This window comes from Erinaceus europaeus, chromosome X, assembly GCF_950295315.1.
Source record: "Erinaceus europaeus chromosome X, mEriEur2.1, whole genome shotgun sequence".
Taxonomy (NCBI): Eukaryota; Metazoa; Chordata; class Mammalia; order Eulipotyphla; family Erinaceidae; genus Erinaceus; species Erinaceus europaeus.
The window spans coordinates 55,047,264-55,070,992 of record NC_080185.1 but is presented as its reverse complement, the minus strand read 5'-3'; the positions used below and the strand labels follow the sequence as shown (position 1 = coordinate 55,070,992).

Sequence of the window (23,729 nt, the reverse complement as noted above, 5' to 3'; positions counted from 1 at the left end):
TTCCTTTGGAAGTAAGTCACAGATAAGATGTCCATTACTAATATTACTATAATATGCCTACTAGCTATCTACAAAATGGAGGACCCCTCAACTCTTCATCTGCACTATTCCAGCCTTTAGGTCCATGATTGTTCAACAATTTGTTTGGCTTTGTATGTTAACTCTCTTTTCAGCAACCAGGTTCCAGATGCTAGCATGATGCCGACCAGACTTCTCTGGACAGACGACCCCACCAATTTGTCCTGGAGTCTGCTACCCCACCCTATTAGGGAAAGAGAGAGGCAGGATGGGAGTATGGATCAATCAGTCAACACCCATGTTCAACGGGGAAACAATTACAGAAGCCAGACCTTCAACCTTCTGCAACCCACAATGACCTTGGGTCTATACTCCCAGAGGGATAAAGAATAGGAAAGCTATCAGGGGAGGGGATGGAATACAGAGACCTGGTGGTAGGAATTGTGTGGACGTGTACCCCTCTTATCCTATGGCTTTGTCAATATTTCATTTTTATAAATAAAAAATCCAAAAAAGATGTCCATTACTTTGAATTTTTCATCCTCTTCCTTGAATCAATGACAGAACTATCAGTACCAAAGAGGCAAGAAGAAGTATAAACCTGAGCAAATGTATACTACTATGTGTCATGATATGATGGTGACTGTGATGACAATGACGCATGGATGAAAGAAAACCACAGATTGGTGTTTTCATGATCATACATGAATGTTTAGAAAAGAGCAAAATAGGGGAAATCATCAAGGAGTGTTGCTGAGGACTTATTCTGATGCAGTCTCTGCCCCCAGGTTTTTCTATGCCCCGCTAAATCCTAGAGTGCCCCCTTTCAACCAATCCTGGCTCCGCCCCCAGGTTTTTCTATGCCCCGCTAAATCCTAGAGTGCCCCCTTTCAACCAATCCTGGCTCCGCCCCCAGGTTTTTCTATGCCTCGCTAAATCCTAGAGTGCCCCCTCTCAACCAATCCTGGCCCTACATGTCACCCCTGGTTGTCGCCCAATAAAAAGCCCCCTCTCCCTTCCCCTCGCTCTCTCTGGGCTCTCGGCTCTCCCTCTCTGAGGTCTCGCTCCCTGCTCTCCCCCCGTGGTCGGCCATTGCTGGCTGGCTCCACGTGGTCTGAAGCAAACCTCCCCCCCCATCCTATAATAAAGATCTGTGTACCCCTTTGCTCTGGACGTCCGCTCTCTTCTCCGCGGTGCAGCCCGACATCAGACCACCTCAACAACATCTGGCGCCCATCGTGTTCCGTACCCACACCACGCCCGGCCTGAGGTCTCCGAAACCGCCCAGACACAGGTAAGTGGCATCCGCCCACTTCTGTGGCCCCGCGTTTCCCTCCACCATGGGAAATTTCTCGTTTTATGAGGAGGTGTCCCAGTCATTATCTCTTGACCTGGGACAGATTCCTGCTGTCATAAAAGGTTTAATTTTCGCTACCCCTTGGATTTTTTTAACTGTGGTCGCCACTTTCAAGATATGTAAAACGTGGTATGCCATAAGGATAAGTGACCTTGAGGCTGAGGTACGAGAGTTAAATCACATGTGCTTAAGACTTAGACATCCTAAGCGATCAGCGGCTAAACCCAAGAATTCCGTTCCCACAGACACGCACACGTGTTCGGACGCTCCTCCTCTGACCCCACCCCCTTCTGCCGTTCCGGTTTCAGCTCCGCCTGTGTTCCTGAACCCCGCCCCTTCCATTCCGGTTTCAGCTCCGCCTGCGTTCCTGAACCCCGCCCCTTCCGTCCCGGTTTCAGCTTCGCCCATGGCCCCTGCCGCCGCGGTTTCAACTCTGCCTGCAGCTTCTGTGTTCCTGAACACCGCCCCTGCCCCTGCTGTCCCAGTTTCAGCTCCGCCTGCAGCTTCTGTTTTCCTGACCCCGCCCCCGGCCCCTGCTGCCGCGGTTTCAGCTCCGCCTGAGGCTTCGTCGTCCCTGACCCCGCCCCCTGCTGATACATCACCATTAAGGGACCTAGTGGCTGAGATACGAGAGCTAAAGGATATTTTTTCAGCATTTAAGGATTTTAAACCATGTGCAGTCCACCCCGGGAGCTCCGTCCCCGTAGATATGCGTTTAGTCTCCCCTGCAGCCACTACAGCAGTTTCTACTGAACTTTCCACTTCTGTAGCTCCCTCTCCCGCGCCACCGGACCAAATCCACACATTCCCGGTAAACTTGGCCCCTTCTAAACAAAACCCTCAGCCGTGGCAGCCATATTCCTCGAAAGAACTTGGAACACTCAGGCAAGCAGTCAGGGAGGACGGTATGCACTCTCCATGGACCAAGTCCGTTTGGAGAAGCTTTTACCATCATTTAAATACACCACAAGACTGGAAAGAACTGGCTCGTGCTGCACTCCCAGACCCTCTCTATCTTCAGTGGCAGGCATGTTTCCGCGATGAGTGCTCTAGGCAATCGCAGGAAAATAGTAACAAATAGATAGAATGGAATTCTGATGCTTTGTTTGGAGCAGGAGCTTATGAATCTGGAGCTCAGCAAGCAGAAGCCAGGTTTCCAACTGGTTATTTTGAACAGGTACGCATCTGTGCAACACAAGCATGGGAAAGGGTGACCACACCTGATGTAGATCCATCAGCTCCCATTAACTCTTTTCACCAAGGCACTGATGAGTCATTGGCGAGCTTCATCTCAAGGGTGAAGAGAAGCTTAGAGAGAAAGGTTTATAATCCTGACGTCCGCACACTACTGCGCTTTATTGTCTGGGAAGGCATGACACCACAATTCCGTCAGGTATGCCTTAATCTTAAACACCTACACCCGGATAATTGGATTCTAGCGACACAGGAGCTTACATCAGGCAATTATGGGACACCCGCTACGACGCAGGTCTATGCAGTTGCCCCACGTAAGCAAAACGGGGCCTGCTTTCAGTGCAGTCGCCAAGGACATTGGCGTAACCAATGTCCTGATAAGTTGCGACCACGCCTCCAGTCAGGGAAACCATGCCTCCAGCCAGAGCAACCCCACTTTCAGTCAGGGAGCCAGAGACCACGTACTGTTTGTCCAAAATGTCGTAAGGGGTTTCATTGGAAGAGAGATTGTTGGTCCCAATTTCATAAAGATGGTTCGCCCCTGAATAGTACAAATTCGGGGCCTGAGATTTTGTGGACCACTCCTGTTTTAGAACAAGGTCACCCTTCTATGACAGTAAAGATTGGCAATATTCCTTTTAAATTTTTGATTGACACGGGGGCAGCAAAGACGATTTTAAGGCAAGAAGAGGTTCCCCAAGATTGGGAACTCATCCCTGGACCCAGTTTACATGGAATAGGAGGGATGACAAGAGCATTTTGCACACGAGACTCGCTTATGTGGGAAGACCCAGAAGGTTCTACCGGACACTTCCGCCCTTTGGTAGCTAATATTAGCACCAACTTACTGGGAAGGGATCTTCTGGAATGTCTTAATGTTAGGATATCCACAGACGCCTCTGCAGAGCGTAAAACTCATTCCCGCGATACCAGGTCTATTCAGCACCCCCAATACTAAATGCCACTGTTCGTAGCCAAACACCCCGCTTAAGCTGGCTTTCTAATGAGCCTGTCTGGGTGGAACAGTGGCCTTTACCTAGGGATAAGCTAAAAATTTTAAAAGAGCTCGTCCGAGAGCAGTTGTCCTTGGGACACATTCGTCATTCTCGAAGCCCATGGAATACTCCTGTCTTTGTGATTAAAAAGCGCTCGGGAAAATGGCACCTCCTTCAAGATCTCCATGCAGTAAATAAAACCATGCAGGTCTGGGGGTCCCCCCAAAGGGGTTTGCCTCTTGCTTCTGCAATTCCCACGGGAATTCCAATCATAGCTATTGATATACAAGATTGTTTTTTCTCTATCCCCTTGCATCCGCGAGATTGTAAACGTTTTGCCTTCTCTGTTCCGTCTATTAATAATGCCAGCCCCGCTGATAGATTTGAATGGGTGGTGCTGCCCCAGAGTATGGCCAATAGTCCTACAATTTGTCAGGAGGCTGTTAAATCTGCCCTTGTCCCATATATTCATAAGGGCCTTAATATTTTTCATTATATAGATGATATTTTAATATGGGGAAAATCAGATACAGATCTCTATGCCTTACGTGATTTTCTCATTCCTGCATTAAAGAAAAGAGGCCTTAATGTAGCCCCTGAGAAGATACAGCTAATCCCTCCAATATCCTTCCTAGGTTCAGAGATTTCTCTAACGCAAATTCGTCCCTTAAAACCTAATGTTACCTTCCCTTCTAACCTTACTCTTGCTTCTTTACAAAGTTTTCTAGGAAATTTAAATTGGCTTAGGCAGTATCTCTATCTGCCCACAAGCTGCCTCCAACCACTGTTTGACCTGTTGAAAGGAAACAAACAGCCCTCTTCAAAACGTAAGTTAACTCCTGAGGCCTCCTTGGCACTGGAAAGGGTTAACCAGGCCCTCCAGGACATGCACCTTGTTCGATTCTCCCCCTCCTCTCCGGTAAACCTTCGAATCTTCAACTCCACCCCCACAGTAGTAGGGGCACTGTGGCAAGACCATGGGGTTCTCGAATGGCTTCACACGCCAGTAGGAGGAGCTCCAAGACTCCTCACTGAGATAGATGCGTTAGCATTCATGGTTCGCCAAGGGAGAAATAGGTCTGTGCAGGTCTTAGGGAAAGAACCGGATTTAATCATTCTGCCCTTTTCTCTCACAGATACAGAGTGGCTTATATGCCATCATTCCCGCTTTGCCATAAGCTTCGTGGGGTTTCCAGGACAAATAGATAACCATTTTCCTTCTAATAAATTGATAGCTTCTTTACCTCTTCTGCCTCTACTAGCACCTAAACTTTTCTCTCGGGATCCCATTCCCTCTGCTCCTACAATCTTTACTGATGGCGGAAAAAGGGGAGCTGCTGCCCTTATATATTACCCAGACAAACAATCTCCTAAACCTCTCTTTACTGAGCTTCCTGATAATTCCCCTCAGTACAAAGAACTTTATGCTGTTTTTCTTGCACTAAAAGCTGTACCAGAATCCTTCAACCTTTTTTCTGACAGTGTGTATACTGTTAACTTACTTCCATGGCTTGCTCGTTCGTATGTGAAAATTGATGATAACCCACTTTCCCCTCTCTTGATTCAAATCGCCTCTATGCTCTGTTCTCGAACCCAACCACTGTATATTCAACACCTTCGTTCCCACAGCCCTCTTCCTGGTTCCCTGTCCAAAGGGAATGCCGCAGTTGACCGCCTTGCCTCCACAGGAACTTTCCCAGTCTCTGTCTCTGATCCTGCTAATTTTCACTCTCTAACCCATGTTAATCTTAAAGGCCTTCAAGCTCGATTCCCTGATGTTCCTGTACCACAGTTAAAACATATCCTTGCTACATGCTCTTCTTGTGCAAATCTCATAAAGACACCTGCTATCCAGACCCTTGGGGTTAACCCCCGAGGTTTAAAAGCTAATGCTATTTGGCAAATTGATGTCACCCACATACTAAACTTTGGCAAACAAAAATATGTGTTTGTCTCAATTGATACCTTTTCTAAATTTATGTGGGCTACAGCTCAGACAGGAGAAAGTGCTAAAAAGCTTGTAAGCCATATGCTCTCTTGTTTTGCCGTTATGGGGGTCCCATTACTTTTGAAAACAGACAATGCACCTATGTTTTCAAGCAAACAATTTAAAGAATTTTGTTCCCTCTGGAATATTACTCATACCACGGGCATTCCCTACAATCCACAGGGACAAGGCATTGTCGAGAGGGCCCATCAAACACTGAAGGCTCAACTAAATAAAGATAAAGGAGGAACATATCCCCCCAATATCCAGCTAGCAAAAGCCTTAACTATGTTAAATCTCTTTAATATTTACAATAACTCAGCCTTACCCCCTATTATTCTTCACTGGCAAACACCATCTACTCTCCCATCTATTAAGGTGAAATGGAGAGACCCACTCGATAAAGTTTGGAAAGGGCCTGACCCATTATTGACCATGGGAAGGGGTTTCGCATGCATTTTCCCTCAAAATTTCTCTAAACCTGTCTGGGTTCCTGCCCGCCATGTCCGACAATACCCGCAGGATGGCGCTGTTATTCCTGAAGAACAAGAAATACTACAAGAGGACCAGATGCAGGATACATCCCAGGACCCATAATACGACATGGCAGAACCTGCAAAGTCTGGCTCACAGAGACCTCTCTCCTACCCTTTCCCTGTATGTCTTATGTTATAACTGGCCAGTTGTTTTTGTGAGTGAGTGTGTTAAATGACAAAATTTTTTTTTCTTTTTTTTGCATGACCCATCTGTTTGGAGTACTCTAAAAGGTTATTGGCCTTATATAAAAATGCTGGACGCAGCCAAAGTTTCTGGAGACGTCCAGAAACATTCCAAAATTTTTTTTCTTTCTCCCTCTTTTGAATTTTATATATAGTTTTGGTATATATGTAAGTGTTTAGTCTTAAACTGTGTGACTAATTTCAGATTTAAAATTGTTTTTAAATAATGTGTTTTTATAACAAAAGTTCTTTTTCCTCCAGTTTGTTATAACTAAATGTTTATGGGTATGTCTCAAGTTTGGTAACACTAACTTAACGGTCAGAAGTGTAACCCTACAGCTACACTTTTACCAGACAAGGTAAAAATTAATTGTTAAGGTAACTTACTATTTAGGTAAAAGTCTAAATGCTCAACGTGACTATTCATTCCCAAAACTAAACTATATAAATTTTATATACAGGACACCTTTGAAGGGCCCCCAAAGGTGCCCTGTAAACTATCTTGTGGAAATTAATCCACAACAGATCTGGCATCAATCTGGCACTGTAAATGTTAAAATCATTGTCACGAATATGCGTTAACTCTCTAAGCAATTTGAGTCTGTTTAAAATACATATTTTAGCTAAAATTGGTCTCAAGATCCTGCGGTAGAGGCTGCTACAGGAGGTAACATTAGATGACCTTTTAATAAATCATAAAGAGATCCTAAACCAATTATAATCATCGAGGTATCAACTATAACAAACCTATAACTTGTTACAAGTTCAAATTAACCACGAGAAGCAGATTGTTTGTGTTTCTTTCACAGGAATCCCGGAAAAAACCATCTGAACCCCTGCACACCCTGATGTCACTCACTAGATGGCACGACTACCGTGGCACACCCCCTGAAACCCTAGATGTCACTCAACGTGATCTGAAGAACCTGATACACGAATTCCAAGGACAGAACTTTCTTCATGCCTGGTTACCGTTCCTGCTTCTGACCTGCTTGTTACGTTTTGGCAGTTCCAGCTAGCTATCTACAAAAGATACAACATTCCAGCAGCTGATCTCCCTCATGCAGCATTGCATCCCCTGCCAATTCTTCCCCCAGCCATCTACTTCGGACTGAGACTTGTATCGGACTTTCTGACATACTCTATATACATTTTACACAATTTTGAAGCAGCTTATTTCCCTTCACGCTGCTGGTTTTTCATAGACTGATCCTGAGTAATTCATAGACTTTACAGACTGTTGCCTTGAGGACTATACAATGCCAAATAGCCCCTCTGTTTGGTGGGTCATGCCTCCCGCCTCCCCCTCATTATGTACCCTTGCCCCTTTCCCCACTCAAGCAGGGAATGTTCCTTTACACACCAATCCTTCCCTTCACACCACGCTGACTTTTACTTCTCCCCTTCGTGTCCCTTCCTATTTTGTTATGTCATTTAGGCTTATACCCAAAAGGTTTCTGCCCCATGATAGTCTTTTATAGACTTTGTACATCTTATGCAATTACTAGATAGAAAGATAGAAAAGATGTAGAGATACTGTGAAGAGATGGTTGAGCAGGCTGCGCTTAAACCTATGAGATGAGTCTCTCCAGGTAAGTCTCTCTCTCTAAAGAGAGGTTGAGCACAGGAGGACGTTTAAATCTCACAAGGTTGGCAGCCATTTAAGCCTTCCCTCCTCCACAGAAAGTCCTACATCTTCCCGCCTGAGCATGGCATTCCTCTAAAACATTTAAGCATGCTCCATTTTTCTTTACTGTGTCCATTTAGATATAAAGGGATAGGAGGAGATGTTGCTGAGGACTTATTCTGATGCAGTCTCTGCCCCCAGGTTTTTCTATGCCCCGCTAAATCCTAGAGTGCCCCCTTTCAACCAATCCTGGCTCCGCCCCCAGGTTTTTCTATGCCCCGCTAAATCCTAGAGTGCCCCCTTTCAACCAATCCTGGCTCCGCCCCCAGGTTTTTCTATGCCTCGCTAAATCCTAGAGTGCCCCCTTTCAACCAATCCTGGCCCTACACGTCACCCCTGGTTGTCGCCCAATAAAAAGCCCCCTCTCCCCTCGCTCTCTCTGGGCTCTCGGCTCTCCCTCTCTGAGGTCTCGCTCCCTGCTCTCCCCCCGTGGTCGGCCATTGCTGGCTGGCTCCACGTGGTCTGAAGCAAACCTCCCCCCCATCCTATAATAAAGATCTGTGTACCCCTTTGCTCTGGATGTCCGCTCTCTTCTCCGCGGTGCAGCCCGACACCAGACCACCTCAACAACAAAGGAGAGTGGCTACCCTTGCCAACATAATCCTTGGCAATGAGAACCAAACTTTAATTGGTCCAATCCTTGTCAAGAACTCAGGCAGAAGTATAGTTGATGCTGCAATATTGGAGGTTGGATTTACCCTTCAAAAACCTGTGCAGTCCACAAGTGACAACTTTGAAGGGTAAGCTGGATAGAGTCCTAGTATCCCCTGAGCTCCCAAGTCACTATATATTTTGTACAAAAGGAAATAGGAAACAAAGGAAGAAAGGACATAAAAGAAAATGGTGGCTTTGAGGTTTGGAGAATCAGAGTAAATACATGTGTACATATATGTGTGTATATATGCATATAATAGAGAAGAAATGGAAGGATGGGGAAAAAGAAAAAGGAAGAGGAGAATTAAGAGAAAGTGCAGAGGGAATGGTGAGAAGCAGAGAAAAGGAAAGAAGTTACACAATATAAAAACTTTCAGAAAGATACCAGGTGGAAGGAAGAAGGTATATATTTCGAGAGAGTATGTTTATAAGTGGGCATACATCATAGATAGGAAAAAGGAAGACTACAGCATTTGGAAGACTAGAGATAATAGCCTATGTGTCACATGTGTACATGGATCCCTCCGGGGATTCTACTCCAGGATGCATGTGGGGTGGGAAAGGCTTATTTATCCAAAAATCAAAACCCCTTTACACAAATGGGTACATGTCTGCAGTTAAAAGACATTTTATGGCTCATACTGTATTTCATAAAATATATTTACCTTGATTCCTTTCTCTCCTTGGAAACCTAGCCCCATGTTCCCCTGGGGCACAGGGGTGTAGGGAAGAAAAAAATCAATTACTAATAAGCTCAAGGAATGTCAATTGGAATATAGAATTTTAATCAGAAAGTTATGTTTAAAAATGCAGAATATTTCTGCAGAAAATTGAATACTTATGAGGCCAAATGGCCAAGACAAAGTATACTTACCTCAGGACCAGGGAAGCCAGGGGGCCCTGGAGGACCCTATATTAAAATTGAAAGGAAAATAGTTAAGACATATTAGTACTAGTCAAAAGAACTGAGTCCTCCATTCCTTTAGCATTGCCTTATTTTGCTAGAGCAGATTATAGCTGCATCTCCCATGGTTCTTTCTTCTTTTATCTTCTTCAAAATATCCCCCATTGAACTGACAATCACATTCATGCTAAGGTAGGAAAGACTTCAACTATCATTCCTCTTATTTGACCAGGGTTCAAGGATGACATTTGATGTAGTTAAACCGAAGTAACAAGTGATAGGACTTCATGCAGTGAAGAGAGGACAATCTGGGGACAGGGTTCTTCTAGAACTGCATGAATGACTGACTATATTTTCCTTTACTTGTTATAGCAAATAAATTTCATATCAGAAAGATAGGTAGGTAATCAAAAGTTGTCCAAAGAGAAGGTGAACTACTGAAATAGATTCAGAAACTTCTCTGTGCTGAGGGATGGTGATAGTGGTGGTGATATGATTAAAATTATCTGTCTGTCAACAAATAGCTCTGTACAAGAGCTTCATTTTAGTCCAAGAGTCAAAGTTGCCTTTCCTCACTAAGTGGGCCTGCATTTACATTTAGTGTATGATCTGGTGGGGAATGAATTCCTGTGATTACTTGGTAGGCATAAGTTGGTCTTACTTGCAATCCTGGTGGTCCTATTGGTCCTATAGCTCCTGGAGATCCTGCTGCTCCTTGTGGGCCCTAGAAAGGCAATGTTTTACCAAGGTCAAAAAATCAAGACAGTCTCTTAAGAAAACTGAAGATCTATGTCCCCAAGTATTGTATAAGACACAATGGAATACTACTCAGCTATTAAAAATTATGAATTCACCTTCTTCACCTCATCTTGGATACAGCTTGAAGTAATCATGTTAAGTAAGATAAGCCAGAAAGAAAAGGATGAATATGAGATGATCTCACTCATAGAAGTTGAAAACTAACAACAGAATGGTAAATACAAAGCAGAACTTGGACCGGATTTGGTGTATTGCACCAAAGTAGACTTGGACTGTGGGGTGGGGGTGGGTGGGAAATGTTCAGGTCCTGGAACATGATGGAGGATGAGGACCCAGGTGGGAAGTTGAGTGTTATGTGGAAAACTGAGAAAAGTTGCACATATACCAAGCACTGTATTTTACTGTAGACTGTAAACCATTAATTCCCCCAATAAATAAATAAAAAAGAATTGTATAAGAATATTCAAATAGAATTTGTTCACAGTTGTTGAAATGGGAAATGTCCCAGTTATTCATTCGTGCATGGACTGACAGACTATAATACTTCCATACAGTAGAGTATATACTCAAATGTAAAAAGTAACACACTACTGATAAGTGAAACAACCTGGATGGATGTCAGAAGCATTGCATTAAAGCCTAAAAAGTTATATAATGTAGTCTTCCTTTTGTATGAAGTTTCAGAGCTGGAAAAAATAATCTATGGTGGAAACATCAGAACAATGACTGCCTTTGTGGTGGGGTGGGAGCATGGACTTCTAGGGCAGGAAGGAACTTGCTGAGATGATGGGAGCTTACTACAAATTTAGTTAAATACACTAACAACAACTGTTTCACTCTAAGGGACCTGTATACCCTTGGTCCTCACCTCTGTTTGCATGTGTATCTATCCACATGCATTCTGTTCATTGCCTACCTTTTCGTTATTCTCTCCCTCTCCCTCTCCCTCTCCCTCTCCCTCTCCCTCTCCCTCTCCCTCTCCCTCTCCCTCTCCCTCTCTCTCTCTCTCTCTCTGGTAGAAACTGAGAAGAAAAGTGAAAGAAGTCATAGTATAGAAGCTTCTTTCAATGTGGTGAGGGAACCTGGACTTGAACCTGGACTGTGCACATGGCAAAGCAGTACACTATTCAAGCAAACTATTTTGCTGGCCCCATTGCTTTCCTTTTCTCACTCTATGTTGTTTGCCTAGAAAACCTCTGTAGACACAAAGTCTCTCTTTGGGAGGACATTATCTTTTCTTTCCCTCTAAGCTGTCATGAGACTCTTATGCCACATTCCCACTAGTGTTTCCTATCCCTGAATCACCTCAGGGATCACTCATAGCACTTTGCCAAGAGTATATGTTTATTATTTTGATGATGGAAGCAAAGGAAGAAGAGGGTCAGCAAACAGTACTCCTGGACAGTACACCTGCTTTGTTATACATGTGACCCACCTTCAAGCCCGATCCCACTACTGTAAACAGAATATCAGTGTTATAGCCTCCTCATCTCTCTCTCCCTCTTTATCTCTCTCCCTCTTTATCTCTCTCTCTCTCTCTGTCTCTCTCCCCCCACCACCACCACTGCTCAGCTTTAGTTTATCATGGTGCTGGGGATTGAACCTGGGACCTCTGAGCAGAAGACATGGAATTCTTTTGCATAACCATTATGCTATCTCCTTAACCCTACCCCCCATCTTAAAAAGTCCATCTGGAGTGGTGAAGTGTCATCATCATCATCATAAACAACAACAACAATAATGATAACAATAACAACAAAAAGAAGGAGGAGGAAGAGGAGAAGGAGAAAGGGGAAGAGAAGGAATCCTTTTAATGCAGGAAAGAAGGAAGAAGAGAGTTAAGAATGGTAAGTGTAGAAACCCAAGGAAAAAACTCTCATTAACTCCAATATACCTACTTTCATGGACTCTTGTCAAAGGAGTCCCTAAAATGATATCTGGAATACCTGTTAAAGAGGAGTCTTTACAGTTCTTTTGTTTTGTTTCATCTACAATATTTGGAACACAAAGTACTTTGTAAATGCTTGCTTAATAAAACGGTAATATGTTTCAGGTCTGAAAATTTACTTGCTGTATAACTCAAGGTAAAGAGTTTCTCTCAGGATATTTTCACCTGAAAAAAGTCGATAGTGTGACCCACTCTACTTAACCTCTCTGGATTTTCCTTGAGAAGATCTACAAAGAATTTTGAGAACTTTAGAGATGCATGAAAAGGCCCTATCAGTAACTATTAAACTTTGAGAATTCATCTTTGAAATAAAAGCTTACTTTCATTCCATCTAGTCCAGGAAGTCCAGGATCCCCCTGAGAAATAGGCAAGAAAGGTTTATAAAGTAAGTCTGTGGTGGTGATTCATAGATTACTAAATTTTATTCATTGGAATAAAATGCATTGTTAAAGCATAGGTCTACCTTATCAAGGTTTTCCTGTGGCTTAAAAATGCAAGAACTACTGGAAAAAGGACCAGAAAGCTGGATCATGGAAAGAGTAGCTCCCAAATATGGGAAAGGTGTATAAATATTGTTGACTGTAAACCCCATAGATTTTATCTGATCTGGAGCCCATATTCAGCCAAGGAGCCTATGTGACCTCTGCATCCCTGTAGATCTGAGCTCACATTCTGTGGTCATGAGTAGGAACATTACAAGTTGCCCCAATACTGACCCATCTTCCTCAGGTGTAGCATAAAGTATGTTGTCCTGCCTCCCTTTGGAGGATGGAACATTTTCTATTGTTGTTGATCCAAGTTGAGGGCAAGGTCCTATAGGGGGCCCAGAAAGGGGTCTATTTTGTTGTTTCTGATAGTGATGACTGGTAACAATGGAGAGAAGGATTTATATGAGGTCTAGGCCCATCATGTCAGTCCACCTTCTGCATCCCACAGTGACTTTGGGCCCATATTCCCAGAGGGTTAACAGACAGGAAAGCTTTCAGAGGAGGGGATAAGATGTGGCGTTCTGGTGGTGGGAATTGTGCTGTGTTGTACCTCTCTTATCCTATGGTTTTGTCAGTGTTTCCTTTTTATAAATAAAATAAAAATATATATAATAAAAAAGGCAAGAGTTGGACATATTCACCCACCCATTTACTTGTTCCTATGAACAATCTGGATTTGGGAGTGGGGGTGGGGGTGGAAAGTGGTACACCCAGACTTTCATGCCCGACACTCTGAAGTCCCAGGTTCAATTCCCTACACCATCATAAACCAAAGCTGAACAGTTCTCTAGGCTCTCTCTCTCTCAATTATAAATTTTTTAAATGGTGTACTACTGCTGATTTCTTCTTCTTAAAAAAAAAAAAAACAAGCTGGGGATGGTGCAATTATGCAGACACCAAACTCTTGTGATAACCCTGTTGGCAAAAGCAAAAAAAGAAAAAAAAAGAAACAGAAAAATCTGGACTCCAGAAGACAAATATTATAGACTTGGTTGAACAAGATTTCATATTTTACTTGGATTAATTATTTTTCACCTTTGCTTGCAACTTATCAATTAGAAAGTGCTTCCTCGGGCTGGTGATTTTTCTGCTCTTTTTGGAGGAAAAGCAAAGCTACCTTCCCAAGTGCCTTCAGCTCTAGAGCTTCTGTGCCCATATATATACAATGCAAATCAGACATTGCAAGGGAAAATCAGCAGAGCATACAGTCTCTGATTACATTTTAATTACTTTGCAGCATCTTAAGCCACTGTGTGAATCTGTAATATAACCATCTTGTGCAAATTGCTCTGTTCCACTGGGCCCAGGATCTCTTTGACTTTTGCCAAAACCATTTAATCAATGTTTACTTGTATGACAATTCTCATATTTTGACACCTGCTAGTCTTACCCCACTTGGCTTAGGGTCAAAAATCAGCTCTGTGCGACAGTATGGAAAAAGTACTGCCTAGGTCTTTAGCTCTTCATTAAAATGGCTAGGTGACTCTGAGCTCAGTTTTACTATTTGTAAAATGAACAGCATAAGTCTGATGATCATAAAGTCACTTTCAAGCCTGCCACTCCTTTTGAAAATATTTTTTTATTTTTAAATATTTATTTTTACCATAGTACTGCTCAGCTCAGGTTTGTGATGGTGCGGAGGATTGCACCTTGGATTTGGAAACTCAGGCAGAACCATTACACCATCTTTCCTAACAAACCTGACACTCTTATCCTCTGCTGTGGCATCTGTAGCCAAGAACCTGGAATCTTCATCTTCTACAGGTTTCAGTCACCCATCCCCATAACTGCCTTCCAAAGTGAGAGCCAATGTTCCTGTCTCAGCACATGAATGGAAGACAGAAAAAGTGCCATCCTCAATTGCACGTGTTTGCAGTATTTCACCTGCAGAACTCGGGCACATACAATTCCTATCTACTAAACAGGGCAATGTTAGACTCCCTTCCCACTCTAGAAAGCAACAGGGTCAATTATTTGGCACCAAGATACTAGGCAGTATACAAACCCAGAATATAATAAAAAGAACACAGAAAGCAAAGGATTCTAGAGAAGGAGGGGGTAGAGAAAGGGTGGAGAGGGCATTGGAACCCTGATTCAAGATGGTGAAAAAAAGACCCAAATTAGGTTTGAGAGTGTTTTCAGACATTGTCACAGGGAGATGAGAAATTTCACCCAAGTGGCAGCATCTATACTTTAAAATGTTATTTTCTCAATAAAATAAAAAAAAAGAATACATAGGTTTCATTCGAAGAACAGATAAAAAGTTTACAGCTCACTGCAGTATTGATGGATAGATTTTGCAGAAAAACAAACAAGCAAAAAACCAGCCAGCCAACCAACCCACCAACAAAACAAACAAACAAACAAACAAAAACCCCCAGGGACTCGACAAAGTTGATTGGCTGGTGTTCAGTGACAGAGAAGGACTGTGCCAGGATACTGGGCTGATAGCCATGCTGCAGTGGTCAGAGTCTTACAGGGTTTCAAACCAAGGTATGTAGACACTAAAGATTCTAGAGTAGACACAAGGAATCTGCCCCTAGGAAATATTTCTGCTCATTGAAGAAAATGATACCCAGGCAAGCTGTTTGTTTGCTGTTCTGTCTCTTATTTTTGGTCTAGATCCTATAAAGCAAAATCTCTTTGACAGTATGGTTGCAAACATTTCTGCCAATGTTTTCATCACAACATGCTCCCGATTCATCTTAAATCCAGCTTGGTCTGCTCTTTAGAGACACAGATGCTAGTTCTGGAAATGTTTTCATTAGAAGCAGGGCCCAGTTATGGGGAACTCAGCCTAAAGCCTAGTCAGATGTCTGCATTAGAGGCTCTTACCTTCATTCCTTTGAAATTACCCCGAGATAGGACAGGTTCACCTTTAGATCCCTTCGCACCAGGAAGCCCCTGAGCAAGATAATGAGAAAATATGAAGAAATGCGTGCACACACACACACACACACACACACACACACACACACACACACACACACACACAGCTCTGTTAACAGTATTGTCTCATAAAATGGAGGTTGGAAAAGCAAGTGCCTGAAATTATGTGGTTTATTCTATGGCAAAACTAGTTATGCTGGGAAAGGCCAAGTGCACCCCCTGAGCAGTGCTGTGTTTCAAAGCTGGATGCCTGTTCTTCCAACTCTGAACTCAGAAGTCTGTAAAGAAAATAGAAAGCAGGATACTTAGAAAGTAAAATGTTCATATGTTTCTGTTCTGGACATGTACATATAATCCACATGTCACTCAATTATTCCATGTATAACTCACCAACTCTACCCATAGCATGTATGGTCACTGGCAGGGTGTTTGTCTATGATGGAGGCTTGCCAGCATTTTCTGTAAAAGGAAGCCTAAAAGTAAATAATTGAAACTTTGAGGGGCTATTTCTAGGCTCTAGTCTATATTTTTATTTTATTTCTCTCTTTTTTCTTATCTTTCTTTCCCTCTCACTCTCCTTTTTAAAAACAGAACACTGTTCAGCTCTGGTTTCTGGTGGTGCTGGATGCTGAACCTGGGATCTTGGAGCTTCAGTCATGAAAATATTTTTAATGTCTGGTTTTATTTATTAATTGGATAGAGACAGTCAGGAATCTAGAGGGAAGAGAGAGATAGAGAGAGAGGGAGACAGAGAGACACCTGCAGCACTGCTTCACCACTTGCAAAGCTTTCCCCCTGCAGGTGGGAACGGGGGCTCAAACCTGAGTCCTTGTGCAATGTAACATATGTGCTCCAGCAGTTGTGCCTTCACACGGCCCCATGAAAGTATTTCTGTAGAACCATTATCCTATTTCCCCAGTCTTCTAGTTTATAATTTTATTTTACCTACACAACATATGTTTGGTCATCACCAGGGCTTCACTGACCGGGGTTGATATTTTTTCAGATAGAAAAAGTGAGAGCAGATAGGGAGATAACATAAGTGTTATGCAAAAGGCTCTCATGCCTGAGGTTCCAAATCCTCAGGTTCAGTCCTTGGTACGACCTTAAGCAGTGCTCTGACAACACAACATAACACAACATAACACAACACAACACAGATGTGGAGAAAGATGCCACTGCATCAGAGCTTCCCCTAGTGAGGTGGGGGCTGGTCTTGAACCTGTTTCATGTGTACTATCTAGGTGCTATATTCCGCCAACTGTATCCCCCCTAGCCACACACAATGTTATTTTTGTAGAGACAGATGGCAGGCAGGCAGGGAGAGAGAGAGAAGAGAGAGGGGGGGAGGAGAGACCACAGCGACAAAGCTTCCCTCAGTGTTGTGAGGTTAGTCTTGAACCTGGGTCACACATAAAACAAAGCAGTGCAGTATCCAAGTGAGCTATTTTTCCAGCCCCTGCCATACCGAATCTTTTAAAGACATAAAAATCAAGCCACAGGTCTAAGAGCTACTGACAAAACCATATCCAGCCCATTCTATCACAAGGCTTCAGCTTCAATACCTGTTTGATGCTTGTGTATGTCATTGCTAATATGGAAAACAGTTTAAAGCATGCCCAGTCTACCCAGCAGCCAGCCTTTGTATTATCTCAGTGGCAAATGTTAATGTCTGCTAGATGTTGGCCTCCCAGGGAAAACTGATGCCCCTATGTATACCTACATGGAAGTCAGGGTTAGTATTGAGGGTAGGGTCAAGTTTGGGGCGCCTGGAATCTTGACTGAGTAATGAATTCCTTGAGCTTATAAGAAAAGAGCAAGGTGGGAGCTAGACAGTGGCACATTTGGTAGATTGCACATGTTACCATCTTTAAAGTCCTAGGTTCAAGTATTCAGTCCCCACCTGCACGGGAAAAATTCTTGAGCGATGAAACAGTGCTATAGGTGTCTCTCTTTTCCTCTCCCTCACTATCTTCCCTCGCTTCTCAATTTTTCTCATGTCAAAAATATTTTAAGAAAAGAAATAATAATAATAATAAAGAAAAAAGGGGGCTCCCAGGAGCACAAACTAGTTTCTTTCCTAACACTTCCTTTCTTCTTCTTGTGGTCACTACATTCATCAAAGAATATTTACTGGAGTTGGCGGTATGACAGTGGGTTAAGCGCACGTGGCGTGAAGCGCAAGGACCAACATAAGTATTCCAGTTAGAACCCCCGGCTCCCCACCTGCAGGGGAGTCTCTTCACAGGCAGCGAAGCAAGTCTTTAGGTATTTATCTTTCTCTCCCCCTCTCTGTCTCCTTTCTTCATTTCTCTCTGTCCTGTCCAACAACGACGACATCAATCATGATAATAACTACAACAATAAAACAAGGGCAACAAAAGGGAATATATATGTATATATATATACACACACACATATATATACATATATACGTATATATACATATATATGTATATATATACATATATATATATATAAAGAATATTTACTGGGGGGAGTCGGGCATTAACGCAGCCGGTTAAGCGCACATGGCGCGAAGCGCAAGGGCCGGTTTAAGGATCCTGGTTAGAGCCCCCGCCTCCCCCCCTTCAGGGAAGTCACTTCACAGGCAGTGAAGCAGGTCTACAGGTGTCTGTCTGTCTCTCTGTCGCCCTCTCTGTCCTCCCCTCCTCTCTCCATTTCTCTCTGTCCTCTCCAACAATGACAACATCAATAATAATAATAATAATAATAATAATAACTACAACAATAAAACAAGGGCAACAAAAAGGGAAAATAAATAAATAAATTTAAAAAAAAGAATATTTACTGGGACTTAAGTTTAGTAAGGAGTAGCTTAATAAAATGTTTTCCTGAGGTCTTATTTAGATTTAAGGGGAGGTTTAGGTACAGGATTAGGCTTAATCTCATGTCCTTTGTCTGTCAGGGGACATTTATTATCTCAATATTTCATTTCTCCCTCTTGGGGTTAGTATTTTCTTACACATGCGATTTGTTCTCCTCCTCTGTTGCCAGGACGGTGTTCTGAGGCCTTTGTGATTCAAGCAGCTCCTGTTAGTGTTGTATCTTTCTCTCCCTCCTAGCCTCCCTGCTTTATATGGTTTGGCCTACAGATGTCATCGGCCTTTATGACAGCCTGAAGTGTTTGTTTGGCTATTTCACTTGTTCGAATATACTCCCCCACACACAACTTGTTCACCAGAGGTAATGGTGCTGTTGTTCCAGTAAAGCTCCAATTAATTCATGTAACTATGGAATATGTTTTAAGGGAATGTGATTTCTAGGCACATATATTACATCAGATCCTTTATGGTTTTTATTATTTTAATGGGATTGAGGATGGGCTTGAAATGTGTTATTTTTCTTTCTAGCCACTTATAGAAACAGCCCTGAAAAGGGAATGGTATCTACTAGTTATCCTTTAGATACAAATATCAGAGCCCTATTTGGATGAAAGGAATTAAATAAAAATGTTGATACCTGGATTTAATAAATATCTTATTGATCCCAGAACCAAGGATCATGATGTGAGAAGGGGAAAACTTAAAACACTGCACAATTGGGTTTCACAGTGATTTCTCATACACTGAGACTGATGATTCTTTGATGTTAGGTCAGGCATAGGTATCATGCAGAAATAACACACCACCAGAGGTGATGATCAATATTGTCAACAGTAATTTCCTAATGTCTTCTGAGGAGGAGAATAGAATCCTTAGTACATACTAAGCTTGTCAGACAATTTGGGTCACTGTTGCTGTTTCCATGAGCTCATTTAAATCATTTAAATAACATTTACCAATATTGCCTGATGTTCTTGTACTTCAAACATGCACATTGTTCACTGTGTTTATTGATATATTTGTTTAGTGTGGAGTTGGGACCTCATGCATTCGTAATTTGACTGCTCTGGGCTGTTTTTTCATTGGGATACATACATACACACACACACACACACACACACACACACACACACAGAGAGAGAGAGAGAGAGAGAGAGAGAGAGAGAGAGACCATAGTACTGAAGTTTCCTCCAGTGCCACAGCACCCCCATATGGTTCCAGGGCTGGAACCTGGACTATGTATATGACAAAACATATGCCCTTCTGGTGGTTTATATCTCTAGCCCTTTTCTTAGACTTGAAACAATCTAACAAACTAAAAGCAGTGTCAGAATATGCAAACCCTAAGCAGTGTAGCATATTTATAGCCCTGTGTAACTGGTATTCTTCTTTTGACTCTTTTTAAAAAACATTTATTTATTTTCCATTTTTTCCCTTGTTGTTTTTTATTGTTGTTGTAGTTATTATTGTTGTTGTTACTGATGTCATCGTTGTTAGATGGGACATAGAGAAATGGAGAGAAGAGGGGAAGACAGAGAGGGGGAGAGAAAGACACCTGCAGAGCTGCTTCACCACCTGTAAAGCAACTCCCCTGCAGGTGGGAGCCAGGGGCTCGAACCAGGATCCTTAGCCAGTCCTTGGACTTGGTGCCATGTGCATTTAACCCACTGCGCTACCTCTCAACTCCCCTTCTTTTGACTCTTAATGTTGTGCAGTCACCAGAAGGGATTCCTGCTTTGTATAAGGGGCTGCAATGATTGCTTCTCAGGCACTTAATCAGATCACCAAAGGAGCAGTAAAAGGACATATTTAAAGGTAGCAAAGCCTCATTTGAAATAATATACACAAATTTGGCAGCATACAGGTGGTCCATGAAGTCCGGGATAGCCATCAGTGCCTGGGAATCCAGTTGCTCCTTTAGTTCCATTACAGCCATCTAGGCCAGGTGGACCTCTGGGCCCTGACTGTCCAGGGTGACCCTGTTTAAAAAGAAAAGGAGAGATCAAGTCAGTCACAGGACTCTCAGCTGCTCCGACAGGTTCCACAGTGGGAGAACTTAAGCATGGTATCAAACTCTGGCTGGTTAGCCCCATCACCTATGCTCTCATATCCCTCCTCACTATTCAGGCATATGGGACTGGTAATAATGCACTGTTAGCCTTCCCCCAAAGGATCAATGCTTTGACAGGATTTAATTCCGAACTAAAGACATCAAGCATAAGCAGATGGGATACACAGGGTGCTGTAAAGTCATCTTCTCTAGATACAAAGGTGTACTTAGGTGGATCTTGGTTGTGTAGCAGCTGAACTGCCACCCAGAGGGAAATATGCCAGGTCTTGGGGCTCCTCAGACTGGGACCTGGGCAGCCTGGCAAGGCTTTCTGTATCAGAAGCTCTTAGTGGGAAACAATGGCAACTGTTGGTTAACAGAGCACAACTAGTTTCGATAGCACCACCTTTCCTGGCAATTGTTCAGACATGAGCAAGTCCTAGAAGAATCACCCTTTCCATTTCATTTGGTCATGATGACATGTCAGGAAAGTGTTTCACCTGGGGAACTATGTCTTCTCTTTTCCATGCATACTACACAGGCAGTTGGGAGATTAGTATCAATCACTCACAAATAGTTTATTTGAATCCAATATTTTTCTGGAGCTGTGCTTTCGTCATGCAGAAATGATACCATTTTGTGAGGACTATATCTTCTTAAATCTATTAAAAGCAAAGTGTGCAAATTGACTCTAAGACTTTGTGAGAACCAGGGAATTTTCAGAATCCTGAGACCTTGGTTCTATTTGATGCCAAAGTCATTGCTTGGATACTTATCCCTTGGCATGTACATTTTTCACTTGGGTCCTGCCTTTCCATTTGATACCTTTCTTGAGCTCTTGATATGCCTGTTAATAGAAAGATTCCTGGGGAAGCTGTTCTTACCTTCCTACCTTAGCTAAGTTATTGGGCATTAATCTTTTACCTCTTACCTGTTAGCTATTTGCTTCTTATACAACCAATGCCATGGGATGGTAAACTCCTAAATCTGTCACTTCCCAATCTGAGACTTGACTTCTCAACTATACAATGGAGAGGGATAATACTTCCTCATAGGTCTGTAGTCAACATTCAAGTCACTGTGGATTATAGTTAAAATCAAAGGAGACTAGTTGCACTATGTAAGAGCTCACTTAAAGGAAAGTTGTATTCTCTTAAGCAAATCAACAGATAAACCACTGGGATAAACTCCATCTCCTCTCAATTCTCAGTACAATAGTACTTTTGGCATATTACCTTTATTAGTTATAGTATGTGTCAGCTCTCTAAGAGAATGAAATTATCAGGCTGGGGAGACAGTATAGTGGTTATGCAAAAGACTTTCATGCCTGAGGCTCTGAAGTCCCAGGTTAGATCCCCAGCACCACCATATGCCAGAGCTGAGCAGTGTGCTGTTCTCTTTCTTTGTGTATTTCTCTCTGTTTCTCTTTTAAAATAAAATATTAGGAAAAAGAGAGAGAGAGAGAATGACATTGTTTGAAGGAGCAGATTATGTTTCTATATAGCCACAAGGTCTTGAAGACACAGAATAGGAAGATCTGCTGTCTTACAGAAAAGCAATGTTTCAGGACCAGGTGATGGCACACCTGGTTGATTGTACACGCTATAATATGCAAGGACCAGGGTTCAAGTCCCTGGTCCCCCCCTGCAAAGGGAAAGCTTTACAACTAGTGGAGCAGTGCTGCAGGTATCTCTATCTATCTATCTATCTATCTATCTATCTATCTCCCTACTCCTCTCAATTTCTGGCTGTCTCTATCAAATAAATAAAGATAATAAAAAAATTTTTTTACAAAAGAAAAGCAATGTTATGTTCCTCATAACCCAGATATCAAAGACAAAGTTTCCACTGGGTGAGTGGTGCGTGTTCTCTTTGAAGATACAAATCTGGCATATTAGTTTATAGATCTCTAGGTAGGGAAATGTTTGATATAGACTCCATGGGAAAAACTAAACACAAATTGCTGCAAAGGCCAACCTGAAAATGTCTACTCTGAACTTACTTGAACTGAAAACAGCATATAAACATACACTTCTTATGGATGCCAATAGTCCCAACTCACAGCTGTGATATCATTAAAGGCAGCAGCCCAACCACTTCTGGTCTACATTGTTCTAATGTTGACTATCTTGATGGGTCCTTGTTTCTTCCCTTTCCCAACTGGTCGATTTGCTCCCTAGTGTGTGGTTTTGGATAATCATAAAATGACTATTTGCTCAGTCATGTTGAAATGACTTCAATGACAGTGAAAATAAAGTTTTGGGGCCCAAACCAGTGACACATATGTTAGTGATCAGCTAAAAGTAAGAGGAGAACCATATCTGTGTAGCATGCTGGGGAAACTTTGGCTTCAGTCAAATCACTTAATAAACACTACTGAACATTTGCAAAATGATTAGTCTCAGAGGACAAAAGGTATCTGTGTTTTCTTCTGTCCGACTAAAATCCTACCAATAGGCACTAGACATTGAAGTCAGTATCCCATATATAAGTATATTTGTCATTGTTGTGGTTTCACTGCTCCAAGATGACTTTTTTTTTCAGATAGAAAGAAAGAACAAGAAAGGGAAAGACAACCCAGCAGAGAAGCTTCCTCTAGTGTGGTGGAAGATGGGCTCAAATCCATGCCATACACATGACAAAACATGTACACTATCCATGTGAGATATCTTGCTCTGCTCAATATTTTCAGAGTTCCTCCTATAAGTTGAATTCAACCCCAGAGGCTCTCAGGCATCTGAATGAAGAAGAAGACATACTCTGTGCCTTCAAGGGGCTAGATAAAGTGATTACAGCTACCAATACATAAAAACCAGTGTTCATATATAATAATTAGTGTATGGGACAGATAGCAAAGAGTCCTGAGAGATTAGGTATGGAATGGAAGAGATTGATTGTGAACATAGATGCTTAAGAAATATTTCCTATATAGATGTAAGAGAGGGAAAGAACATGGGGAATAGTTTCATGGAGTAAATAAAAGGTTATGGAGTCTGAATTTAAAAGCAATCAAAGGTCAATATAAAACACATACAACCTATGTTTGTAGGAAGGCCATGAGAGTGGGGACTTCTACTAGGAACAGCATCCTTATTTAGAGGAATTTGGACAGCTGCGATGCATCCTTCTAAGAGTGAGGCCTCAAAGAACAGTGATTAATTTCTACAAATCCTAGGCCCCCCTTGGCCACAAGTTGGAACAGAAGTGTCCAGCTGGACTCTGGGACAGGTTCCA

General features: G+C 42.5%; 1 protein-coding gene across 2 annotated transcripts in view; it reads right to left on the bottom strand.

Moving 5' to 3' along the window:
- Positions 1 to 23,729, bottom strand: part of LOC103120162 (collagen alpha-6(IV) chain) — a 414,904-nt gene that overhangs the window by 78,397 nt on the left and 312,778 nt on the right. For both annotated transcript variants that reach the window (XM_060182558.1, XM_060182559.1), the window contains exons 6-11: positions 20,308 to 20,424; positions 15,546 to 15,614; positions 12,543 to 12,578; positions 10,177 to 10,239; positions 9,486 to 9,521; positions 9,277 to 9,318 (exon numbers count right to left, since the gene is read on the bottom strand). In XM_060182558.1, the coding sequence (XP_060038541.1) occupies positions 9,277 to 9,318; positions 9,486 to 9,521; positions 10,177 to 10,239; positions 12,543 to 12,578; positions 15,546 to 15,614; positions 20,308 to 20,424 (363 nt within the window). The remainder of the gene's footprint in view (positions 1 to 9,276; positions 9,319 to 9,485; positions 9,522 to 10,176; positions 10,240 to 12,542; positions 12,579 to 15,545; positions 15,615 to 20,307; positions 20,425 to 23,729) is intronic.